Source organism: Onychostruthus taczanowskii, unplaced genomic scaffold (genome assembly GCF_017590055.1).
Source record: "Onychostruthus taczanowskii isolate IOZ18803 unplaced genomic scaffold, ASM1759005v1 scaffold2, whole genome shotgun sequence".
In the NCBI taxonomy this organism is placed as follows: domain Eukaryota; kingdom Metazoa; phylum Chordata; class Aves; order Passeriformes; family Passeridae; genus Onychostruthus; species Onychostruthus taczanowskii.
Window position 1 is genome coordinate 7822346 of NW_024499239.1, and position 16113 is coordinate 7838458.

At 40.4% G+C, this 16113-nt stretch overlaps 1 protein-coding gene across 2 annotated transcripts; it reads left to right on the forward strand.

The window, feature by feature from the left end:
- Positions 1-313: 313 nt before the first annotated feature.
- On the forward strand, positions 314-14978 carry UGDH (UDP-glucose 6-dehydrogenase). 2 transcript variants are annotated; one of them, XM_041403075.1, is made up of 12 exons: positions 314-519; positions 974-1142; positions 3422-3523; positions 4892-5092; positions 5176-5373; positions 5856-6003; positions 7326-7420; positions 8738-8868; positions 9547-9680; positions 10763-10854; positions 10944-11054; positions 13733-14978. In XM_041403075.1, exons 2-12 carry the CDS (start codon positions 981-983, stop codon positions 13841-13843), a joined length of 1485 nt encoding a protein of 494 aa, XP_041259009.1. In that variant the 5' UTR covers positions 314-519; positions 974-980; the 3' UTR covers positions 13844-14978. The 2 variants fall into 2 exon arrangements, with proteins under 2 accessions (XP_041259009.1, XP_041259010.1); XM_041403076.1 differs by having other exon boundaries at positions 437-545.
- Positions 14979-16113: the final 1135 nt, after the last annotated feature.

The window sequence follows — 16113 nt, forward strand, 5'->3', positions numbered from 1 at the left end:
GAATGAACACCACCTTCTTTACTTCGCAATAACCATAGCTGAAGGACAAAAAATTATTCAACCACCGCAATTAAGTTCCCTTACAGAAATACCCCGAGGCAGAAGGCAGGAGCAGTCCAGCGGCCCAGCCCGCAGCTCCCAGCCGTGCCCGGGGGCCCCGCGGCCCCTCAGCCGCCCGCGCCCTGGCGGGGCCGGGCCGGGCCGGGCCTGTCCGAGGTCCCGCGGCCATTGGCCGGCACCGCGGCGGGCGGGGAGCGCGGGGCGGGCCGGCGCCGTTCTCCGCCCCCGGGGGAAGGAGGAGGCGGGTCGGCCCCGCTCGGCGCCCTCGCCATGAAGCAGCCGCCTCGGGCCCGCCGCAGCCCTTTAAATAGCGGCCGCCGCCGCTGCCGCTCCCTTCGCAGCGGAGCGTCGCGCTGAGCTCGGCGCGCATCCTCTCCGAGCATCCCCGCCGCGCACCGCCGCCGCAGCGCTCCCGCTCGATCCCCGGCGCCGGGGCCAGACCGCGCCTGCCCGCCCGCGGTAAGTGTCCGCGGTAAGTGTCCGCGGTAAGTGTCCGCGCAGCTGCGGCCTCCCTTTCCCGGCCGGGGGGCTCCAGGGGCAGGGCGCGGCCGGGGCCGCAGGCTGGGGCCGGGCCGGTGCCCGCCGAGCGCTGCTCGTGCCCGGGGCTGCCGCGGCATCGGCAATTCCCCGGCCCCAGGGCCGTGATCGGCGTGTCGCGACTCAAAGCGACCACAGAAACGCTTCTTTGGTGGTCTGTGTGTGCTGGCGCTCCGGAGAGGGGCAGGCTCCAAAACCTTCCCGGGTTGGAGAGAGGAGCAGTGTTTCATTTCCAGACATCAGCCGTAAGAAAACGCCTCTGTGGGCCGCAGCATTATAAAATCTGAAATCACTGAGACTCTTTGTTTTCCTTGAATTGTTGGCCGGTATTTTAATTCGTAACTCCTCATTTTCTGTTTCCCTCTCCTCTTACTAGAGCAATCATGTTTGAGATTAAGAAGATTTGTTGCATTGGTGCTGGTTATGTTGGTGGGCCAACCTGTAGTGTTATTGCACAAATGTGCCCCAGTATCAAAGTTACTGTTGTGGATGTCAATGAGGCCAGGATCAACGCCTGGAATTCAGACACACTCCCGATCTACGAGGTAAACATCACTGTTGTCTCTTACTCCAGCCAGCATTGCCTTTGCTTGCCTCCCACTACATGGCATTTCCTGCAGCCCATTTCTGAAGCTTGTCAAGCTTAGCATGTCAGTGGTGTCCTTCAAAAGAGTATTCTGGAACACCTGCTTGTCCCTACTGCTCATTAAACCAGGTTTCTGAAATAATGCAGCTGATGCAGATGTGTGTTAATAATTATATGAAGGGCCTAATAAAGAAAAAGTAATTCTCTAGATAGTGAATTGTGCTAAATCATGCTGACTTTTTTTTGGGACTTGATTTGATCATAACATAGTCCTCTTGCTCAATTACTGATACTATCTGCTGGGTTGTAGCACAGTATAAATGTGCTAATACTGAGCTGTAAGCTTTATTTGCATTCTAAATACTGCCAAAATCCAATCTGTGCTGCCTGGCTTTATCTACGTGGAAAGATAGGGACAGCCATGTTTCTGATTCAGTTGTACCATGAATTTTCAATCTGGCCTAAGACTAGGACAAATAAATGTACCACACTGTCAGTCCTTCATTACAGAATTACTTTAATTTGAAAATACATAAAACATTTTTCTGTTTTGCTTCTCTTAGCATTTGTTTTTTCCCACTCTTTTTCATCATAAAAGAGTAGGTCTCTTTTTCTTTCCTTCATTCTTTCATGAAACACAGTTTTTATAGATTTGAGTTCTTTAATAGGAGTGAAAACTTATCTTCACTCATCTCCCAAAGACAAGGCATCTGACTGGTACTAATAGTTGCTCTTTTGCTGTAAGAGGTCTTCTTCCCTCTTAAAACCAGGACTATACTGTGACTAAGTCAAGATGAATAGACCTTCTTTGTCCTATAAATTCAAAGGTAACTGTGTATAATGTTCAGATTAGCAGGTGAGAAATGAATTAAGTTTTTGAAAGCAAGTACTTTGTTTTCTCTTAACACTTTGACTGAATCAGCCAAAGTAGAGCTCGCCTTGGCATGTTTTGTTTTTTGTTTTTTTTTTAACTCTCAAACTTGTAACATCTGTTTCCTGGAATGGTGTCCTTTACTTACAAAGAATGTTCAAAAACTGCCAAGAGTGAGTTCAGGCAGTTGTAAAACTGAGTCATTGCACAGTAAGGTTTTTGTGGTTTTTTGGGTTGGATTGTGTCTTTTCAGTGTCAGAAATTGTCTAGTGGACTGCCTTTCTATTTACATCCCATTGTAAGGACCACACTTGGAATATTTAATGGATTGTAGGATGTTATTTTGCCTGTTCTGACCTTTGTTTTTCTTCTAAGTGGGTGGTATTTGATATAAAATGAGACAGTAAAAATGTCTTGCATAAGAAAGCTTCTGTGGCTTGCTTTCTTCTCTCCATCCAGTGAACCTTTGCCTTTCTGGCATTTACTTAAGTATCTAATGTCATGATAGGTGTCTCAAGTTGGAGATATGATTGCCATGTGAAAGTGCATGACTAACTATTCAAACAAAATGTTGGTTAAGTTTTTTTAAGAGCGTTCTTAAAAATCCATGCAGAGGATTGCTCATTTATATGTGACCTCCTGCCTCTCTTGTCTGAGTGGAGGTGTTAAGAGAGGGGAAAGTGTTACAGCACTGTATGTGTCTCTAGAAAGAATTTCATCACATTATGGCTGTTGTGATTCTTCCACACTGTAGGAGTGGTGCCCAAGAGAGGATAAGTTTTATCTGGCCCAAAGAGGGGTGGTTGCTAAAAGGAGTGATCTTGATTTCCTGTGTGTCTCTGCTGCCTGTCTTTCACTGGCGCTGGCCCTGCTTGCTTGGTGGAATACTTTGTGGGGTGTTTTTTTGTGCTGAAGCAGTTCTAGATCTGATATTGAAGGGATCATGGACAGAGGGAAAAGGACAATTGGGACCACCTCTTTTGTTTGCAGTCTAGGGAATATTGTAAGGCTTCTCTTGAATCTACTTAACATCACTGCAAGTATTTCTTAAGTTGCTTCTCGTGGTAGTAGAACTGAGCATGGGAGTAACTGAAAGCTGAAATTTGGCTGTGCAAATAAGCAATTCAGTGTGGCTGAAAGTTTCAGGGCAGCATTATAAGTCTTTTGAATAAGAAAGAGTTTAACTTTTTTTACTGTGTAAATAATCTTCAGAAGATTTATGTCTGTCAGGCTGAAAACATGCTGCACTGACAGGGGGGAAAAAAGAAAACCTTTCTGTATCTGAAATTATATTCTGTTTGGGCATAGAGTTTGCTGTTCTTCTAACTGCATTAATCTTAACTGGTTTTTTCTGCTTTTTTTTTCAGCCAGGGTTACAAGAAGTAGTAGAATCCTGTCGAGGAAAAAACCTCTTCTTTTCCACCAGCATTGATGATGCCATTAGAGAAGCTGATCTTGTATTTATTTCTGTAAGTTCAGGAGAGGGTGGATGTGTTTTCTTTTTCTTTTTTTTTTTTTTTCTTTCTTATCAAATCATTATGTTGCTTTTATTTTAGGAAGTTGCCTTTGTTTTGTCATGTAGATTCAGTTGCCAATGTCATGTCATTGTGTCACAGATTTCTCCTTGTCTTTCTGTGTAGTGCGGGAAAAGTGTTAAGTAAGCTTTTTATTTGTTTTCCTTATAGCCAGTAGCACCTTAAGAAATGAACAGGTTCTAAGTCAAGATGGTAATGTCGATGTTTCATTTGGTTAGGTGTATGGAGTCAGAGCAGAATGTAGTGCAGCTCTGTCATTGCAGTGTACTGGTGAAACCTGTGGGACCTTGGTAATAATGATAAAATTCCTAGACAGATATGCGAAGTTGTGTGCTGGCTATTTGGTTACAAAGATGACCTGTTTCTAGAATCTTTTCAAAATAGTGTCTTAATGGAAGCAGGGATGGCTTTCATGTTTCAAACACCACTAGAAAGAGGATTTAGTCAAAGATTATCCTTTTGTAATCTAGAGGTTGGTACTAATGCAGAATCCAAAAGAACTGATTGCTATTTGCCTTGGTAGACCACAGTTAAGTTTTTTGTTAAAAGTTGTTTTTTCTTGAGGTCTCCTCTTTGTTAGGGCACTGTAGTTTTTTCCTTCATGCAATACACAGTATTTTCCTTCATGCAATAAGTCTCAAATGAATGCTGTGTGGTTGGATGACAGCCACTAATACAGCCCATATATTGCCACCTGTCCTTGGTTCAAAACAAGCTGTTGTGTTTTACACGTTGTTGCTGTTTCTTCTTTCCATTTGTAATGAAAAGAGCCCTCTGTCTAAATCTGAACTACGTGTTTTCCCTCATGTTGCCTTTTCTGTGTATCAGTATAATACAGTATACTGTATTCAGTATACTAAATTTCATCAGTCCTATGGTTAGGTTTCATTGCAAAGTGACCTTAAGCTGTAGTTGCCTCACTGGCCACAAGATTGTTACATGAGTCTTTGCACTCCTAGTGTAGGATGGTAACAAAAAGTGGCTGGCCATAATCTTATAGAAGTTACTGGTGTTTCCAGAATAAGGATTGTTTCATCAAAGCCTGCAGAACTGCTATGAATTGCTCTTGTTTAAATCCTATTTAAATAGAGACCAGTGAGCTTTCTGTAGGAAACAAAATGTGTAATTGAGACAGCTAATACCTCTTCATCTGATGTGGTAACCAGAATAATTCTGGGGTAGAAGCGTTTTCCTTCCTCTGAGAAAGAAAATGTCCATCAGTCTTAACAATTTCACCTTGTCTCTTAACACAAGAGGTACTGACCTCTAACATTTCTTCCCTTTTCATATATTTGTAATTAGGTTAATACACCAACAAAGACCTACGGAATGGGAAAAGGCCGAGCAGCTGATCTGAAATACATTGAAGCTTGCGCTAGAAGAATTGTGCAGAATTCAAATGGCTATAAAATTGTCACTGAGAAAAGCACAGTTCCAGTACGTGCTGCAGAGAGCATTCGTCGAATATTTGATGCTAATACAAAGCCTAACTTGGATTTGCAGGTAAACATAATCTTTGAGCCGTGTATTTAAAGCCTGGCTGTTGCTTTTGGCTTTTACTTGTTCTTTTTCTCCTGTGCGTGTAGGTGCTGTCTAACCCGGAGTTCCTCGCCGAAGGAACGGCCATCAAGGACCTGAAGAACCCGGACAGAGTGCTCATCGGTGGAGATGACTCTCCAGAGGGACAGAAAGCTGTCCGTGCTCTCTGTGCTGTTTATGAGCACTGGGTGCCCAAAGAAAAAATCCTCACAACCAATACCTGGTCATCAGAACTTTCTAAACTGGTTAGTGTTGCTCCTCGCTGTGGTCTGCAGTGAGCAGGGGGTGTGAGACGAAGCTCAGGAACAGAATTTTGTTGACACTGAGTGATGTAGCTAAGAAAGACAGGTGAGGTTGGGAGGACCAAGGCATATGCCCAAGAATATTGATCTTTTCAGATCAGCTGACCTAGTTAATAGATGATTCTGACTTTTTGAAGTCTTTTCTCACTTTTATTGCTGTTAGTTATTAATAAGAGCAAGCTTCCAGTGCTGCAGAAACTGATTACCATCAAAAAATAGTTCAAACTCTGCAAGTTAAGCATTATCTTGTTTTGCTTAAATCCCATTAACTGGCATCTATGTATTAAACTTGTTAGGTTACCCTTTTGTATGTCAATGGAGTTGTATTCTTATTAGAGTAATCCTTTCATTAGCAACTCCCTTTGGTCTGTGGACGTCTTGGTTTCTGAAAAAATGAAGTTCTTTACTATACTTTTTATTTGCAGGCAGCTAACGCTTTCCTTGCCCAAAGAATCAGCAGCATTAACTCAATCAGTGCTCTGTGTGAAGCTACAGGAGCAGATGTTGAAGAAGTAGCAAGAGCTATTGGAACAGACCAAAGAATTGGAAATAAATTTCTCAAAGCCAGTGTTGGTAAGTGAAAAATTCTTCCTTTATTTTTCCCCACTGGGCTTTTGTTTAATAGTGCAATATAATGTAATATTATATATGTATATATATATAATACAATATAATAATAGTGTTTTGAAATAAGTACTCTGCTTTTCTAAAAAAATTTTCTACAGCATTAGAAGTACTTGATGTATGAAAATATTACTGTAGAATGCTAGTATAAATCAATTTTTCTGTTAAAATATGGAGAACTGAGGTTGCTCCAGACCCAGCAACCTGAAACTGGAGAGTTCAGTGCATGGTTTACCCTGCCTGTTATGCTGGAAAGAGGAGCTGTGGCTTAATTTTTCTGAAGCATCACTGCCAGCAGTGCTCTCCAAGATGTCTTCCCAATTGCAACTGCTGCAGTTTTGTTTGAGAGTTGCTGCCAGTGGCCTGAGGGAGAGAATACCTCCAGTTCAGAATGTGTGATGACAGCTTCTAATTTGTAGGGTGAATTCATAGGATCATAAGGTTGGAAAAGACCTCCAAGACTGAGTCCAACATTTGACCAATCACCACCTTGTCAACGAGGCCATGGCACTAAATGCCAATAATTTCTGGATTAGATTTATGAGATAATAAAGTGCAATAAAGTGGTGATTGGTGCATCAAAATTCAGAGCAAGACTAAAGCCTCTGTGGTTTCATGCTAGAAAGGTGTGACTTTAAAATAGCCTTATTATATATAACCTATCCTAGAGTCTTTACAAGAGTGAAGAATAGATAGCTAATGCCTTACCAAAAGTTGCTACTAGGTTGTTACAATTCCTTCTACAATTCTATAATTCTGTGTTGTCTCTGGGACTCTGCTTGCTGAGCAAAGTTCTAGGTTCAAGGATCCCTCTGTTTCAGTTCTCCCTTGGTCAGCTGTGGTGATCTTTTGTTCTTGGCAGTGATTAGATATCCATTTAGGGGTGCAAGAGGAAGTAACCTAATTCTAACATGCTTTTTTTCGAGAAATATTAGTCTAAATCTTGAGGTGGGGGAAGAACAGGCCCAGGAGCTTGTCTACCTACTTTAATAGTAGCCCGTAGTTGCTTTTTCTCATACAGGTTCCGGTTTCTGTGTTAAAACTTCCATTGATTTCAGTGGAACCTGAAGCATAATTAATCCTTCTATAGCTGACTAACGAGGTCCAGGAGTCGGATTTTAAGAGATTAAGGTTTTTCATTTACTAGCAGTGAAATACTGGGAAAAATTACAATGCTGACTATATCAGTGATTGCCAAAAACTGCTTGGTTCCTCAGATTGGCTAGGATCAGTACCTTAGTCACCTGTAAAATAACTGTTTTCTCTTTCAGGGTTTGGAGGTAGCTGTTTTCAGAAGGATGTCTTGAATTTAGTGTACCTCTGTGAGGCACTGAACTTACCTGAGGTAGCTCGCTACTGGCAACAGGTACAAGTTCTTCACCAATTCTTTCAGAGGATGGTGTTTCTTCAGCACTCAGCTTTTCAGGCATTGAGCTTTTAAGCATTGTCCACACAAACTTTGTTTCAGCTCCAAGGAGTAGACACCTTAGTGCTGATCACCTTTACATTTCGGGGCCCTTGGCTTAATACTGACATTTGATACTTGCGGGTGCTTCAGCTTTTTTGGGGTGAATTAAGTTACTTGGATCAGATGGATTGTGAAGCTGTCTAGCATCAGTAGAAGATGTGAAGTACAAGCATGTGTCTCCTGTCTTTCTTTTGCAGCTGGGTATCAGTCCACTTTGAATTCAGAACTCGTAATCTTTTCCTCAGGGTCTGCTTTTACAGTTCTGAAAGAACTCAGTAGATCTTGCTATTTTTAAAAATGAACATGGTTCCTGTTGTTCCCTCATTTAATGTTAGGAATGGTTGGGAATGCATGGATGCCCTCAGGCCTGGCTCCAATGCAGCAATGACACCTAGTCTGTACTAGCATTTCCCTATTAACCAGTGAAAGCACCTCACCTTTCTCCCTAGTCCTGACTGAGAAGCTTTGAGATGCATGGTGTGGTCAAACAACCCCTCTGGTTTATTGTCCTGATTTGCCTGTGATGGTCAAGTATAAGGCTGCCTGGCAGATGCCCCCAGAACACCAAGTACATGATTTTCTTACCTTATTAGCAGCTTTGTTTTTTTGGTCTTCATTTTGGTTAGCCTTTTTTCCCTTCACTCTTCTCCATCCCAGGAACAACTGGAACACTTGCAATTCTGTAATAACAGAATAACAAAAGTGAGGCATTTAAGTGTGGTTGAATTACACAGGTTTTGCGTGTTGGCCTCCGTTAGTGTGGATTAAAAAGGCCAAAGATATTCTCACAGTTGTTACATATGGCATGTGTAACAACTTTTACACATGGTAAAAGGTGTAGGTGTGGCAATGGCATGTAAAAAAGTTAGGGTAGCAAGTACCCTAATACTGAAATTGTGTTCTAGGCAGAGACATGGAAAGCAGCAAGTTTTAATTTTTTGGAAAAAGCAATCTGAAAAAATCCTAGCCTTTAAACTAGATAATGCATGTTAAGATGTATATGTGTGCATCAGTATTCACTTATTAAACAGGATTTATCTCAATAAATTAACTAAATTTATCTTTGGATTGCTTATGATACTAAGTAAAAATGCAAAGCCTTCTCTTTTAAGCCTCTATTAAATTTGTGTGGGTGGTTCAGCTTGATTATTAATAGAATCTGTTTATAGTTGAAAATGGCTCCCGTCTGTACCATTATGGCTTGTATCATTTCAGGTAATAGACATGAATGATTATCAGAGAAGAAGATTTGCTTCCCGCATTATTGACAGCTTGTTTAATACTGTCACTGACAAGAAGATTGCTATTTTAGGGTTTGCCTTCAAAAAGGATACTGGGGACACAAGGTAAGCAAATAAGCCCAGTTCACCAGCATGGACTCCCTACAGCTGTCACCAGCTGCCCAGCTAATGCCCACCACTGCACTGAATTAATGGCTGGATATGGAACCTCTTTTTCTTGTGACTGTATTGGTTTGTAACAAGGATTAGTCTTCCTTGAATGGGTGAGAACTGATTCTTGATCTCTACAATAGACCAGAATCATGCAGAAGCTGCGAATAATTCTAGTCTTTATTAACTTGCACAAGCAAAGATAGATTTTGACAGAATCCTTCCATTCTCCACAGAAAAGATTGCAAACACTTTTGCAGCTGGTTCTAAGTTGCTTTGTGAAAATCAAGTTTCAGCTTGATTTCCTGAGGGGGTTAATTCTGTTCTCCTGTAAAGGTCAAACTTGATACAACTCTTCAACTGCAGTTTGTGGGGAAAGCTTATGAACTCTAGGCCTTTATAATTTTGGTCACTAGGAGTCATCAGGCTCATTATCTTTCTTGGACAATTCAGCAAAAGAGATACAAACTTTTTCATATTATTCTCCTTGGTGTCCATCAAGCTGGCATGGTTGCCACTAAGATATTTAATATAAAAATTATATAAAAATTCTGGCATCGCATATCATGTGATAGTTGAGAACTTTCATTACTTGGGACATGCCAGCTTTAACTGATTGATTCTCTTCCCTAGAGAGTCATCCAGTATCTACATTAGCAAGTACTTAATGGATGAAGGAGCAAAGCTGCATATCTATGACCCTAAAGTACCTAAGGAACAAATCATCTTTGATCTCTCACATCTGGGTGTCTCAGAAGATAACCAAGGTAAGAATTCTCATATAAAGTTTATTTCCCTCTTCCCACCCTCTTCTCAATATACACGGGTCTGTTTAAATATTATAAATTTATTTTCAGCATGACATCATTGTGCTGTTGGTTGCACTTACTAAAAGATTGTTATAGCTCAGAGGATTACTCTCATTCTTCTTCCTTTCCCTGTCGCTTTTGTAGATAAATGCTAATTCTCAACTATTGCATATTTTTCTTCCAATAAACGCTCATTTGAATAGATGCCTAGAATTTTATCTCTGAATAATTAAAAGGAAGAGAAAGAAGAATGTCCAGGACAGACTAGTTCTGACAGTTCCTTCGTGCCTTAAGTCCTATCTTAGTTCTTTCTTACGTATCTAAAATAGAAATAAAGAAGTGATTCTGGAATGTACTGTTGAGCATTCTTCCTTCCCTCATATCACTTCCAAATTACTTTGTTCCCTTACATTCAAGAAACCTTTAAAATAATCACCTATGATTACAGAGATAAGGGATATTTGGGATTTCTGTTTTCTTACTGGGGAGAGGGGAAATGGAGCTGATGGATGGGGAGAATAGTTGAGGCTTCTAGAGGTGAAAAGAATGGAGCAAATTGAGCTATGCTGAAAAATGTGGAGTGTACATTATTAGACATGCCCTTGAATTTAGAGGGAAGGGGGAGGCTTTCCTCTAGGCAGCTGCTCAGGCAGCCCCTGGGGAGCCACGTGTGTCTCTTTTCTAGTGCGAGCTGAGTGTGAAATGTGGTGCTGTTGTACAGACAATGACCTTTGTGGGAGTTGGCATTTGAGCACTCCATAATACTTTCAAATTCTAGAGATTTGCTTGACTGTTTACATCAAATTTGAATGCTTGACTTCAAACATTTAAGTGCTCTGACTGCTCAGATGCCAGGTACGACCTGCTTTCATTGATATAAGTAAAAACAAAATATTAAGTACCTTAGTAAAAAATATCTCTCAGTGAGTGACTTGAAACCACTTTGTTTGTGTAGAGCAAGGAAGGAGACTCGTTTGCCAGCAACCTGCCTGCCTGATGCTAAAGACATGCAGAGTAAAAGTGTTTTCCTTCTGTTACAGTGTCTCGCTTGGTCACTATCAGTAAAGATCCCTATGAAGCCTGTGATGGAGCTCATGCCCTTGTAATTTGCACTGAATGGGACATGTTTAAGGTAAATGCTATCCTTAATTTAAACTAAAGAAAAAAAGAGAGAATGTTATGCTACTTATTTATTCTGACTGCTTTAATTACTCTTTACAGGAGTTGGATTATGAACGTATTCATAAGAAAATGCTCAAGCCTGCATTTATTTTTGATGGTAGGAGAGTTCTAGATGATCTCCATAATGAACTACAAGTCATTGGCTTCCAGGTAATGATCTGGGTGATGTCTCTTATGTTTCTTTCCTTCTGCTCTCTTCCCTATTGCTCTCCTTCTTCACTGACTGAGTAGCAAGGGGAAAAAAAAACACCCTAGAGGTGAGGATTTAAATGTAAACCTGTTTGTTCTTAAGTTTTCATTAGTACTGTCTACCTTCGCTGTGTTACTACTTTCACAGACTGATGTGCTTTTAAAGTTGAGGCTATGCCATCAATATTCCACAGCGTAAGACTGCCTTAGAGTCATTCAGGTGGGAAGAGACTTCTGAGGTCATGGAATGCCATAAATCTGACATCTGAATACTGCTCTGCCCTTCTTTGCAGCAGGGAAGGAACGGACAGTTAGGAGATAAATGTGAAAAACTGCTAAACCTTGTGCCTAAATTTATTCTGGCATGATACTTGACTCCAAAACCAGCCCCTGCACTGTTTCTCCCAGATCTGCAGTCTTTGCAGAAGGGCTGAATTTGTATGTTACAATCTATGCCATAGCCCCTACTTGGAATCTTATTTTAATATCACAAAAAAAAGGGCTTTTGAAATTGACAGTAACAGGATAGCAAAACTTCCTGCAGAAGTAAACGTAAGCTATAAGTACCATTTTTGCTCCTCACAGAAAACATAAGCAGGCTTACTGGAGACATGAGACTTAAACACTGAACAAGCTGTAATGCAGGTAATAAATGTTTGTCAGCCAGTGAGATCTTCACTTGGACAAGCTATTAAGGGAAGTTTTGGATTCTTCTCCCTGAGGTCTGTGAAACAAAGCTGGTGAAAGCAGTGCGTGCAAAGATGTATCTGAAGATAGTCAAAGGCTCAAGAATTACATGGGAGGCTAGAGGAGATGACTGATTAGTCCTTTTAGTCCTTTGTGTTTGATTAAGATCAGCCAGAAGATCCAAACAATGTTTGTTTATACCAGAGGGAGGACCCAGAAGCTTAACTTTTGAGCTAAGTGTTTTGCTAAGCTAATAGCAAATTCTAGATCAAATTCTAATCTGTGTGATATTTCTCCTAGGAATTTTTCTTCTGAAGTCTTCTGTGGCTTAAAAACTTTATAGATCAGAGACTGTACTTTTGTGTTTCTTCTGTGAAATTCTAGTTGAATTTTTAATTTGTGAGTTTGCCATCCAGAAGGCAATTAGTCATCCAGGTTTATTTATCCAGACTTTTCATCCAGAATATCATTGCAAAGGCTTTTAGCAATTGACGTATATTTTTTACATAAAATAATAAAAAGGATTTGGTCTTAAACAGATAATCCCAAAATAGAAGTTTTTAGGGCCCTCATCTTTTAACTTCCCTTGTTAAAAGCTGTTGCAGTAGACAGCCTGATGCTAATAGCAGTTCCATTGTATACAATCCAAACCCATGAATTTGAGTAGTTTTAAATTTTTTTCTCAAACTAGCATTTAAATAACTTTAAACACACCTACCATTTCAGTTATAACCTGTTTCCACAGTTAAAGCTTAATTCAGGAAATATGAATGGGAAGCTCTGTGATGCTAGGCAGAGCAATTTTTGATTTGAGAAAAAAGCCTGCTTAGGTCTCAAGCAGGGAAAGCAGAGTAAGCCTTGATTGAAGGGCTTGAAGCACTTTCAGCATAGATGGAATTTGACTAATACTGAAATCACCAAATCCCAGAATAATCTGATGGAAGCATCTCAGCCAGACACAATAAGTACAAAATCTGCAGGCCAGATCAGATGCATGTTTCAGTCACTTTTCATTCCCTGTACTCCTGAGTACTGTGCTTATTCTTATAATGGCTATAGGATTTCTTTCTGGAGAGGTTTTTTCCCCATTTAAGCTACAGGTATGTTCACTGTTTGTGAATCAGCTTGTATAAATCTCTTCAACCAGGCAGTTGAAGCTGTTAAAGGCAAATATAGTACATACAGCTCTCTTGACTGTTTAAACAATGCTCTTCAGCGTTAACTCAGATGTCTGCCTAGAATATATTCATCAAAATTTTGTTAAAATAGAATAGTTGAAGCATTTTGTCTTTTGGAGCTGTGCATTTGACCTGCTTTACTTAAGAGGAAAGCTACAGTTCTGCTTATTTACTGAGTGTCTGAACTATCTTACCTAGTTGGTGCTTTGTCTTCTATAAGCTCTGTCCTTAGTGATTCACATTAGTCTGACCTAGAGATTAGCAGAATTTGCCTTGCTCCTTGACTTTTGCCATACCTGGCTGGAGTGTGTTGGCTGTGTAACAGGCTTTCACTTGTGTTGGCTGCCTTTAGCCTTTCAGAGTTGTGTTGCTTCAAAAGCAGCCTACTGCATTATGAAGGGAAAAAGCTTTTTCTGTGCTAATTTAATATAAATCTTTAGGAAAAGGAATCTGAAGCTCCATCTTATGAATACCCAGAAACATTTTATGGTGTTTGTATTTGTAGTCCTGTGGAAGGTGAGGTAGATGAATGTTCAGATTGTGAAGATGGAGCTTTAAGTAGGCAAAGCAGGCACCTGTAAAAGGCTGGTTACTTGTTTTGGTTTTTTAACAAACTCTTTGCAACTCCAGTCACAGAAACTGTCCTTGGGCACACTGTGCTTTGTGGCTTGTTTTATTCTAGTGTTCATAAAATGTGTTCTTTGTAGATTCCTCATAGGTTGACATGATTGTTAGCTTGCCACATTGACTTGTTAAATGTGTTTTCTTTTTCAGATTGAAACAATTGGGAAGAAGGTGTCAGCCAAAAGAATTCCTTTTGCTTCTTCATGTGAAATTCCTAAATTCAGCCTGCAGGATCCTCCTGTTAAAAAGCCTAGAGTATAATGTGTAATAGATACTGAAGGAATTTTGTTGATCTTCCTAGTGATAATACTGTAAGCCTATGCTTTTTTTAAGGAAATATATTTTTCATAAACCAGTTTTACACTAGAAATGGTATCTGGTACATGTGAATTCAGTCTATTTTCAAATCTCTATTTTTATAGCAATTTTTTTTGGTTACTGAAGATGGTACAAACCTGTTTTTAATAATGAATCATCTTTTAAGTGAACAGTTACCTTCAAACTGCAGATTTCTGCTTCCAGAAATGTTCCTTAACAGCACTTTAAATGTTTCAAATTATATGAAAACAAAAGAAATGGATTATCTTTTTACCTTAGTCCAGTTATAGACTGTAATCAGTCTTTATAAACTGTGATCTATGGACTGGAACTTTGGTCTCAGCAATTTTTTTTCTTTTGGGGTGATTCTTTGCCTGGTTAAATGTGTGCTCTAACTGGCATTGAAGTCAAAAGATCATTTCTAAGTAAATTGGTAGGGTTTAGATCCAGCCCTAAGGTAGAACTGACTTCAGAAATAATGCCCCAGTCCTGGTTGGGATCCATTGGCACTAGTGCAGTCTAAACTGCATCTTTTGGGAGACCACATAGTTCTGCAGGCATCAGTCATCTGATCAGTGCCAGTGGACAGCAGTTACAGACTGATCCGCTGGCAGATCTTCAGTTTTCATTCTTTGGTTGTCCTGCCTACATTCCATGTGCAGCCATATGTTTTTTATTTAATCAGATTCCTGGGGCAAGTATTCCCTAAGTGACACAACCTGTCTTCAGCAGAGGAGCATTCTGCTTGTTTGAACATTGAATTTAAGGAGAATTATCTTAATTTTGCATCAGTCTGAGTAGAAAACAAATACTGGCTTTAATATTACCTGATAGTTATTTTTTTCCTTCATGACATACTCCATCTGAAAACAGTCTTTTTAATGAACCTCCAAAAAATAAATCTCTGCTGTGAAGAAATCATTAAAAATAAATTCAGCCCCATAAATCAGCTTCCTACCTCATTTGACTAGCGGGAATAAATACTTCCAATGTTCTCTTGATATTTTTGCCTTTACTGTTACTTTGTTTCTACTTGTTTTTATTATTCTCAATTGGCCAGTGCTATTAAAATCCTTGAGATGACAGTGTTTCTCAGTGTTTGGCTTGTTGCATGGGGTTCTGAAATGGAGGGGAAGGTAGAGAAGGATGACCAGGTTTCAGACTAGAAGGTATAAACATCTTAGTTGAATAATAGAGTGTTGAGATAGTAGAGAATTATCCTGCAACGGGTCAAATAATACCTTCTGAATTATTTGACTGGTGTGCCTTCAAACATGGTAGGTACATCAATAGTTAAACAGCGGGTAAGATCAGAGTCTTGGTAATGAATGCTATTACTGTAACTGATTACCCACAGAAATGTAGATACAGTTTAAGCTTTAGGACAATTACTTGAAAATTGAGGGAACTTGTATAACAATTTGGATAAATAATACAAGACTGTTACCTCACTGAAATAGCTGTGTCCGTGAACCAGATGCTTCCAGGTTCTGCATGTTAATGGCTTCCAGGTAGGGACTTGCTCTGCAGCAATCATCCAGCACTTTGGGCAAATATGCCTGAGGCTTTTTGTCCTGTAAGATTTTTCACACATCAAAAGCCACTCAGAGTGAGTGGGAATGATGGAGGCTTAAAATTAAACTGTCATCTTTCATGAAGCCATTTCTTCCTATTGACTAGTGCTGCTTTCATGTAACAACCCTGGGATGCAGGGAGGGTTGTAAGCATTGTGATCCAAGAGGCAGACCACCCTGGTTTTGCAGGTGAGAGTCCTCTTGGCTTCCTCTGGCCCTGTAGCACCCAAGAGGGCAGGCACTCCCTCACTGCTCCTTTGGGATTAAGAGGGTGCTGACAAGTTGCACTGCAAGGATCTCTTGTCCTTGACTGTTCAGGTTAGCACAGCACTGCTTCAGGGCCTATCTTAACCAGGAGGGTGAGTAGAGGCGTCAGAAAATCAGGATGCCTTTCTGAAACTTGCACACACCTGCAATAGTAGTGCCCCTGTATGAGACCTGTCTTCATCAGTTTGAAGCAGATGATGAGCTGTTACTCTTTTGTGAAGAATTGCTCCTTTTAGGAATATGAAAGTGTCCCTGAGATTCCAGTGGCTTTTCACAAGCCATCCCAAAGAGATGGAAAAACTAAGTGTTGTTATGGCTCTAGCTACCCTGTTTCTCCTGCAGAATTAGTCAAAGCCTTTAATGGTGACTTGT

Coding starts and splice junctions, on each gene's coding strand:
- UGDH (XM_041403075.1), top strand. CDS start 981: ATGTTTGAGATTAAGAAGATTTGTTGCATTGGTGCTGGTTATGTTGGT. Junction 5,093..5,175: donor AGCCTAACTTGGATTTGCAG/GTAAACATAATC, acceptor CTGTGCGTGTAG/GTGCTGTCTAACCCGGAGTT. Junction 9,681..10,762: donor TGTCTCAGAAGATAACCAAG/GTAAGAATTCTC, acceptor CTTCTGTTACAG/TGTCTCGCTTGGTCACTATC.